This window comes from Sus scrofa, chromosome 1 (assembly GCF_000003025.6).
Source record: "Sus scrofa isolate TJ Tabasco breed Duroc chromosome 1, Sscrofa11.1, whole genome shotgun sequence".
Classification (NCBI taxonomy): domain Eukaryota; kingdom Metazoa; phylum Chordata; class Mammalia; order Artiodactyla; family Suidae; genus Sus; species Sus scrofa.
The window spans coordinates 130,840,276-130,849,834 of record NC_010443.5 but is presented as its reverse complement, the minus strand read 5'-3'; the positions used below and the strand labels follow the sequence as shown (position 1 = coordinate 130,849,834).

Here is a 9,559-nt window from a genome sequence, read left to right as displayed (position 1 = left end):
TCATTTCCTGTGTGTCCTGTCATCTTTGTGTGTGGGTGCAGAGGGGCTCACTACTTTTTTATGGGGGAGGAAGTCCCTATTAGTTACTTGCACTGCAGGGGCTCACTAGGATCCATAATCAAAGAGCTTGGGGGAGAGTAGGGGGAAAGCAGAGGGAGGAGAGGAAATAGGGAACAGGAACTTGCAGTTGACTTCACATCTGGGTAGCCAGAGCCACTTGCCCGGGGTTGTGTGAAATCCTTGGGTTGCCAGCTCCCGCCTAGCCAGTGACTTGGGAACTGGTCCACAAGTAGTTGCATGGTGAAGATGGCACCTCATCACCTTGAGTCATGCCCTTAGAGAAAACTGGCCAGCAGAAACTGTTCAAGGGCCTTGGTATCTTTCAACTGTCTCCCCTTTCTGAGGAAATGAAAGCCAAACTGTGCGGCTAAGGGCTGTCATTGCTTGGACCCTTGATTCAGTTAACTGAGCCCTACCCCCAGTGTTGAGCATGTTCAAGGTGGGGCAGCTCTAAGGCTGTGGAAGTTGCTAGGAGGCGGATAGGCAGCCCAGCCCTTTTCTGCATTTTGTAAGAACATCTGGGCAGGTGCATTTCCGAAGAGGTTACTAGTGGCACCAACACCACCATGGACATATCGTAGCACTGCCATTGGGTGTGCTGCCCACAAGAGATTCATGAGATGGGAAGTATCCTGTCACTTTACAGACAGCGAACTGGTGTGGGGACAAGAACTTTGTCTAGGGACTCCCCCAGAGTAAGTGGCTATTCCTGTATTCAGACTGCCTCACTGTGACTGCTAACACAGAAAACTCAGAGAAATGAACACGTGGTCCAGTTAACAACTTCTCAAAATTTTTTTTCTTTTGTAGTTAACCATTAAAAAAAAAAAAAAAAAAATTTCAGTAGAAACAAGCTCACCATCAGAAATCTATCTTTAGTGCTATCGGAGAGCCAGACTGAACCCTGATGCAAACTTCTTTTTTTTTTTTTGCCATTTATTGGGCCGCTCTCACGGCATATGGAGTTCCCAGGCTAGGGGTCGAATCGGAGCTGTAGCCGCCGGCCTACGCCAGAGCCACAGCAACGCGGGATCCGAGCCGTGTCTGTGACCTACACCACAGCTCACGGCAACGCCGGATCTTTAACCCACTGAGCAAGGCCAGGGATCGAACCCGCAACCTCATGGTTCCTAGTCGGATTCGTTAACCACTGTGCCACGATGGGAACTCCTGATGCAAACTTCTAAATTGGTGCATGGTGCATCCTAAGAAGCACCCAACCACTCAGACAGTGGGAGGAGGGAACCTACCCAGAAGCTGGGAGGCTACCAGGCTTCCCATTCTTTCTCCTTGCTCATCCACTGTACAGACATTACCAGGATTGGGGGCCATTTGTGAGTCCTCCAGCTTTGTCTCAGCCCTCAGGACCCCTCATCCTCTGAATTCCTCCCATCAGTGGGACCTCCTTTCTTTCACTAAACAAGTCCTTTGGCATCTTCCCCTGTTCCTGTTCCATCACTCCTCAGTACAGTGTGTTCAGGGGTCAGCTGCTTTCTCTCTCCATGTCTGTGCTCCATTAATCTGAAGAACCATGTTTAGGAATTTAGGTTTTAGAATTAAACCAACCCATATAGAGTCTCAGCTTCCCAGAACCTCTGTTTCTTTAGCTGCATGGAGGGGAATACCCAGGGCAGCTGTGACAACTAAAGGAGATAATGAGTACAAAACACTGAATGGACACCAGCCTCAATAAATGTGGGCCCTGTTTCAGAGCCTCACTGGCTCCCCACACATAACAGAATAAAGTCTGGTTGCTTAGCGAGGTACCCAGTTGAGATCAGTAAAGGCTGGCTACTGATGTCCAAGGCATTCCACCTGGCCAGCCTGGTTCCATGGAGCACATACTTGGCCCCAGGCAAGGAGGCTGCTGCTCTGTGCCCCCAGCTCCTCATCCTTCAAAATGTGTGCCTATCACATCAGTGGTCATCAGGCACCAATTTGACTTTGGCCCCTTACTAGAGTGTGTCCCACCTCTTCAGGCCTGGGGGAAGGAAGACAGAGAAGAGTCCCTTTATTAGCATTCAGCATTACCCGGTGGATAAATACTGAAACTGCCAGGTACTGTAAAAAAAAAAAAAAAAAAAATCTAAGGGTCACCATGGAGATGAGCCATTGTCAGTGCCTGACAGTCTAGTTCCTCTTTATTGGAGTGGCCAGAACAGGGCGGGTAGATGGTCGACATTGGGGGCTCTGCTTCCAGCAAGAAAAGACCTCCAGAAATTCGGGACTGCGAAGACCCCCTGCTCCAGCCCCGCTGTAAAAGTAAGGGCTCGGCCCGGCCGGAGTGTGCGGCAGGGAGTTGCGGGGAGGTCCCCTCCGTCCAGCTCTTGAGGGCAGGAGCTGTGCGGAAGAGGGAGCCTCGGCCTGGGTCTTTTTTGCCTTCGGGGCCTCCGCAGCTTTTGTCCCCAAACCTGGTGGACCAGGGCGGCGCTGGCTCAGGCTCCCTCTCCAGGGTGGGGGTCTGCACGCGCCCTCCCAGTCTGCTCGCAGCAGGGGCTCCCGCCCCTCTCCCCGCCCCCGGCCTGGGCCCGCCCCCGCGCCTGTGTCAAGGCGGGGCCGGGGGCGGAGAGCGCCGGGCGGGACATCCGGCCCAGGTCCCTCGCCGCGCCCGCCGCCCGCCGCCCGCTCCGGCGCCGCAGCCCGGGAGTCGGCCACCCCCTCGCGCCGGGGCCTCCCACCAGCGCTCCCATTCCCTCCCCTCTCCTGGCTGCACGGTCCCCAGCCCTCGGGCCCGCCCCTAGACCGAGCTCGCCTCCCGTACAGCCCTCAGGTCGGCCGGGCCCGCGCAGGCCCCCGTCCCGGGAGCACGATGTTCCCCCGCCCGCTGACCCCGCTGGCGGCCCCAAATGGCGCCGAGCCCCTGGGCAGGGCGCTGAGGCGGGTCCCCTCGGGCAGGGCCCGGGCCGGGCTGGGGGCGCCGCCCCTGCTGCTGCCGTCCATGCTGATGTTCGCCGTGATCGTGGCCTCCAGCGGGCTGCTGCTCATGATCGAGCGGGGCATCCTGGCCGAGATGAAGCCCCTTCCTCTGCACCCTCCCAACCGCGAGGGCGCGGTGTGGCGCGAGACGGTCCCCAGGTCTGGGGGGCTGCTCCTCGATGCCGGGGACTCGGACTTGCAGGTGAGGCAAGACGTCCGGAACCGGACCTTGAGGGCAGTGTGCGGACAACCAGGCATGCCCCGGGACCCCTGGGACTTGCCGGTGGGACAGCGGCGCACCCTGCTGCGCCACATCCTCGTGAGTGACCGTTACCGCTTCCTCTACTGCTACGTGCCCAAGGTGGCTTGCTCGAACTGGAAGCGGGTGCTGAAGGTGCTGGCGGGTGTCCTGGACAACGTGGACGTCCGCCTCAAGATGGACCACCGCAGCGACTTGGTGTTCCTGGCCGACCTACGGCCTGACGAGATTCGCTACCGCCTGCAGCACTACTTCAAGTTCCTGTTTGTGCGAGACCCCTTGGAACGCCTTCTCTCTGCTTACCGCAACAAGTTTGGCGAGATTCGAGAGTACCAGCAGCGCTATGGGGCCGAGATCGTGAGGCGGTACCGGGCTGGAGCGGGACCCAGCCCCGCAGGGGACGATGTCACCTTCCCTGAGTTCCTGAGATACCTGGTGGACGAGGACCCCGAGCGCATGAATGAGCACTGGATGCCCGTGTATCACCTCTGTCAGCCTTGTGCCGTGCGCTACGACTTTGTGGGTTCCTATGAGAGGCTGGAGGCAGACGCCAACCAGGTGCTGGAGTGGGTGCGGGCACCGCCCCATGTCCGATTTCCAGCTCGCCAGGCCTGGTACCGGCCGGCTAGCCCAGAAAGCCTGCACTACCACCTGTGCAGTGCCCCCAGGGCCGTGCTGCAGGATGTGTTACCTAAGTATATCCTGGACTTCTCCCTGTTTGCCTACCCACTGCCTAATGTCACCAGGGAGGCCTGTCATCAGTAACCATGGGTGTGGGCCAGGAGCTGCTGGGGACTGGTTTTGACAATGCCAGTTTCTGTGTTACCATCTGCCATACAAAGAAACCCTGGCTCTGGGGCCTGGGGCTTCTCCAGATGGAAAAGACTGCCTTTGGATGTTCCTTGTCCAGGGTGGGTGCCCACAGTGGCTCAGAGGACAGGGTTGGACAGGTGATCTGGTGCTCTCCAAAGGGGAGGTTTCTTGGGGGGCCAGTGTGATCCTTCTTGCCCTGGCAGAGCCAGATTCCAGTTTGCCAGTGAAGCAACACATCTGTCCTAAAGATTGGCGGCAGGGCCCTGCTTGCCTGGATTGTGCAGTCCACTTAGTCCACCTTATTTTAAACCTGTGGCCAAACTCAGGAGGTCTACCAGAGCTGGGATCCCTGTGGCCCATTCATCACTTCCATGTGCCTCAGGGCTGGAGTCCGAAGTCGTGCCTTATGAATGACTTTTGTATCTTTCTACTTCAGACTTAGAATTTCCTACACTTGCCAGATTCTTTTCATTTTTCCAAGGAAAGGAAAACTGAAAGGGCCCTTGCCTGGTAGCACCAGGATCTGGCCCTGCAGCATCCAAAGATCCCTGTGTGGCTAGTGTATCTTGCTGCCACTTTTTTAGTGCATTTATTTAAAATTTGTATTTTTTGATAGAACCTTTGAGAAGGCTTTGTTTTCCCAATAGCTGAATTTTTAATAAAGCCATTTTGTATATAAAGTCAGCATCTCTGATTCTCCCTCTGAGCTCCTGTGTATCTTCCTGAGGTCTCTCTCCCCTGCTCAGGAGAGGGAGCTCACAGGTGGAGAAAGTAAGACAAAATTGGAACTTGCTAGGGCCAGTGCAGTGGGCCACTGTCATAGCATGGAGACTTTGGGGGCTTCCCATAAGCCAGACTGGATTGCAGTCTCAGCTTCTGAGATGCCACCAAAGGGCAAGCCTGTTAGGAATATACCCAGGTCTAGAGCACATCTACATGATCATTCCCTGAAGAAGGGAGGAGAGGTAGGTAAGAGATATTCCTCCTCTTACAAAGGAGATGAAAAGGGGGATCGTTGTGTGAGCAAGGGGAGGTTGTTTCCTGACACTGAGAATTATAAGGAAGGCAAGGCAGTTGAACCAGGGCAGGCTTTTGCTGACTTCAATCGAGAGGAAGTTGTGGGCGATGTGGGAAGATATAATCAGCGTAGTAGAGGACAGGCCTCAGTGTGCCTGGTTCCCCCACTGCTCTCCAGAGATCCCAGACCCACCAGGGGATGGAGAATAGGGGGCTGGGCTTGCCATGCCCATGGGAGAGAGGCAAGTTCAAAGCTGGCGCTTCCCTGTTAATCCTGTTTTCATACATCCCCAGTGGGAACTGCTATACTAAGGGACCTGGGGCTCTGGTGAGAGGTGGTGCCCAAGGGAACAAAGGAGGGAGGTGGGAAGGGCCTCCTTGTAGATGCCACTTATACCTAGCCTTGCTATTGGCCTGACTTTGGGGGAGTAAACTAACCACATTCCCCAGATTTCAGGGCGGGGGCTTCAATGGGCCCTCATGTTTCTCTGCCATGACTCACCAGTAGGCCTCACCAGATCACCTGTATGCGACCTGATCCTCTTCAGGGTCTGCTTGGTCCTGGGGATTTCACCTCAGATAGCACTGAACGTGCTCTTCCCTAACTGCCCAGTTGTCTGTCAGCATCTCCCACTGAGAATGTGACTTGGGTGAAGTTGAGATGGCATCTGTTGCTGTTCATGAGACTTTCCCAGAACCTAGCTCAGGGGCTGGCAGGAGGCAGGTAGATGGCCCGACAGAACCAAGGTGTTGCTACAGGCCAGAGAGCACTGTGCTTGGAGTCATCTAGACTCATCAAGACCCAGTTCTTCTCACCGGCTGCCTGACCACCTCTCTGAGCCTCCAGGGGCTCCACTATATCGTGGGGATAATAATGCCCATCTTATGTAGATCGCTGTGAGGATTAATGAAGACAAAATGTGTAAAAACTGCCCATCCCAGCACCTGGCTCCATGGGTGTTCTCTGAAACAATAGTTGAACACCTCATCCCTCAGCAGCCTATGGAGACAGGGAGAAGCCAGGACACTGTGTCCACCCAGCGCCGAGGAGCAGAGCTGCCTCTGGGCAGGGCCCCTTTGACTCGTGGATTCACTTCCCCTGCCACCCAGTCAGATCTTCTGTGAGCTTCCTGCCCCTCAGGACCTCACCCCTACCCCTGTCCCCAGCTTCCTCCTTGGCTGGGAACTGGCTGATCTAGATGCAGACTCCTGGCAGCTCCTCAGTCCCCCTCTTCAGGGCCTTCAGAGTGGAACCCAACTGCTGTGTTTGCCTCATCTCTTTAAACCTCACAACATGGAGTTCCTGTCGTGGCTCAGTGGTTAACAAATCTGACTAGGAACCATGAGGTTGCAGGTTCCATCCCTGGCCTTGCCGTGAGCTGTGGTGTAGGTCGCAGATGCAGCTTGGATCCAGCGTTGCTGTGGCTCTGGCATAGGCTGGTGGCCACAGCTCTAATTAGACCCATAGCCTGTGAACCTCCATATGCCACAGGTGCGGCCCTAGAAAAGATGAAAAATAAAATGAACATTTATTTATTTGGTCTTTCGACTTTTTAGGGCCACACCCATGGCATATGGAGGTTCCCAGGCTAGGGGTCCGATCGGAGCTATAGCTCCAGCCTACACCACAGCCACAGCAACTCCGGATCCTTAACCCACTGAGCAAGGCCAGGGATTGAACCTGCAACCCCATGGTTCCTAGTCAGATTTGTTTCCTCTGTGCCACGACGGGAACTCCAATAAAGTGAACATTGAAAACAAAAATAAAAACAAAAACAAAAAAACCTCACAACAGCACCAGAGATGTTATCCTGTTTTACAGACGCAGAAACCAACAAAGTATCCTGCCGAAAGTCCAATCCAGGTCCATGAGCCACCCAGTTTTGGGGGTGGGGTACAGAGAGTGATCCAGAGAGAGATTGAGAAAGGTGGGGGGTAGAGGGAAGAGGGGATGGCAAGTTTAAGGAAGATGAAGAGTGGATGGGGGTATGTTTAGGGCATTTGCATACATCCCCCTCTCTGCATTTGCAGAGAATTTAGTTCAGCCCGGCTGACGTTTACCAGTCCCTGCCCTGGAGGAGTGGGAGACTGATGAAGTCCTTGATGTGGTTAGTTTATTGGCTACTCTCTCCAGGTGGAAAAGGATGCAAGGCCACAGAGGATCCTGACAGTCAGAAGCAGACACCTGTGGTATGGGGAGGAGGGTTTGAGGTAAGAGAGAGGGCCTGCTGTAATGAACTGCCACTTACCATCATTTTTCTCCCTAGACTCAGTACCTGCGGACCTTAGTCCGTCATCTACTGTTCCCTTCAGGAAAAAGGCCTTTTTTTTTTTTTTTTTTTTCTTTTTTGGCAGCATCTGTGGCACATGAAAGTTTCCAGGCTAAGGGTCAAATCGGAGCTACACCTGCCAGCCTACACCACAGCCACGGCAACATCAGATCCTCAAATCTGAGATTCGTCATTGACCTACACCGCAGTTTGTGGCAATGCCAGATCCTTAACCCACTGAGTGAGGCCAGGGATCAAACCTGTATCCTCATGGATATTAGTCAGGTTCTTAACCCACTAAGCCACAATGGGAACTCTCAGGGAAATGGACTTCTTAAAAGAAGCTGCCACATAGGTGGCCCATAGTTAGGGGGTCCAGCTAGCCCTAATGGGGCCTGCCTTAAACTGGCACCCAGGCCAGAGCTGGGTGTGTGTGACCATCCCTGGATCACCAGGGGTGGGGCAAGGGCATTCTCAGGACTAGATACCTGGGCTGTGTCTTCTCTGGATTCCCCCTTCAGTGGGTCTGCTTTCATTCCCACACAGAGCCAAGCCTATGCCACCACCCAGTGCCTATGAAGACAAGGTAGGTCCCCCCCTTTTTTTTCTTGCTTTCTAGGGCCTCTCCCGCAGCATATGGGGATTCCCAGGCTAGGGGTCGAATCCGCTGGCCTATGCCACAGCAACATCAGATCTGAGCTGTGTCTGCATCCACAGCTCACGGCAACGCCAGATCCTTAACCTGCTGAGTGAGGCCAGGGATCAAACCCGCAATCTCATTGTTCCTAGTCAGATTCGTTTCCACTCTGCCACAATGGGAACTCCAAGGTAGGTCCTCTTTAGAACTCGCTCCATCCCATACATCTTGAGTCCTCCAGGGCACAGGGGATAGGCTGACAACTTCTCTCAGCTGAAGGTGATGACAAAGGGAAGAGGAGGAGCCCAAAGGGGCCTGGCCTTCCAGATCTGGGTCCCAACCCCACCTCCAGGCTCCAATTCTGACTCATTTTTCATTCTGTCTGAAGCTACTGCCCAGGGATCACCTCACCATCAATTCTAAGATCTTTCTCCTCCCCTTCCCTCTCCCACCCCTGTCCCACTCACCACACAGACACAACAAGTTCCAAATGGAGCCGATGACCCTCCCCCTGAATGAACACAGAGTCCTCACCTTTTCCAGGGGCCAAAAAGGGGACCAAGCCTGCAGGCCCCCTGCCAGGGTGGATTACAGCGCTTTTTTAAAAATTGAACTACTCCTTGCCTGGCTTCAAACAAGTGAAAAGGCAGTCTTTCTCTTCCTAAAGGAAAATAAGAATTAACAACAGCTACTCTGAATTGAGAGCACCCGTGCTAGCCCTGCTGCAAAGCACTTCACACGCATCACCCTGGACTCACAACAACCCGGAAAGGTAAGTGAAAGCTTTCTCATTTTATGGATGAAGAAATTAAGCCTAAGTGACCTGCCCAAAGACATGGTGGGGTTGGGATTAAAACCCAGCTCTAATGTTTGCTCTTCCATAAATGAACACGCATCACAACTTAGCCAGCACATTGCATTTGCTGATGAGCATTGTGTTCATTTTCTCTCATTTTTCCAGCCCTTCTCCAACCCTCTTTCCCAATACTCCATAAATGATTCTGTCCACCGACTCCCTAACTATCATGAAATTCTCCAGGAGTTCCTGCTTTGGCACAGTGTGTTCATGATTTGCCTTGTCTCTGTGGCGTTGGCAGCTCTATCCCTGCCCAATGCAGTGAGTGAAGGATCCTCAGCTAACACGGCTACAGTGTAGGTTGCAGATGAGGCTTAGATTCGATTGCTGGTCTGGGAACTTCCATATGCTGGGGGTGTGGCCAAAAAAGCTAAACAAAACAAAACCAAAAAAAAAAAAATCCTCCAGAAAACCAACTTTCCTATAGTGCTGGATCCAGACCATGAATATAGTGGACTTCAGTTCAGGTCTTCTGAGAAGCAGATGCCAAGACAGAATTAGACAGGCAGGAGATTTATAGGAGAAAACAGCTGCGAAGGATAAAGGGGGAAGGGAGCAGGAATAGGCAGGAAGAGCCCAACACTTGTGGAGAACGGGAAGGAAGAATTGGGTGAGAAGAATCTCAGACTGCAGTGCCTGCTCTAAGAAAGTCTCGGCAAAGCCAATGGGGAATCCTAGGCGAAGGCTGCCTGTTGGAGGAGACCTCCGCTGGGCTGGAATTCGGGGACCTG

At 53.7% G+C, this 9,559-nt stretch overlaps 1 protein-coding gene across 1 annotated transcript; it reads left to right on the top strand.

The window, feature by feature from the left end:
* Window positions 2,632-4,732, top strand: CHST14 (carbohydrate sulfotransferase 14). Its single transcript, XM_003121594.4, has one exon. The coding sequence runs from the start codon at window positions 2,870-2,872 to the stop codon at window positions 3,998-4,000; it is 1,131 nt and encodes a 376-aa protein (XP_003121642.1). The 5' UTR covers window positions 2,632-2,869; the 3' UTR covers window positions 4,001-4,732.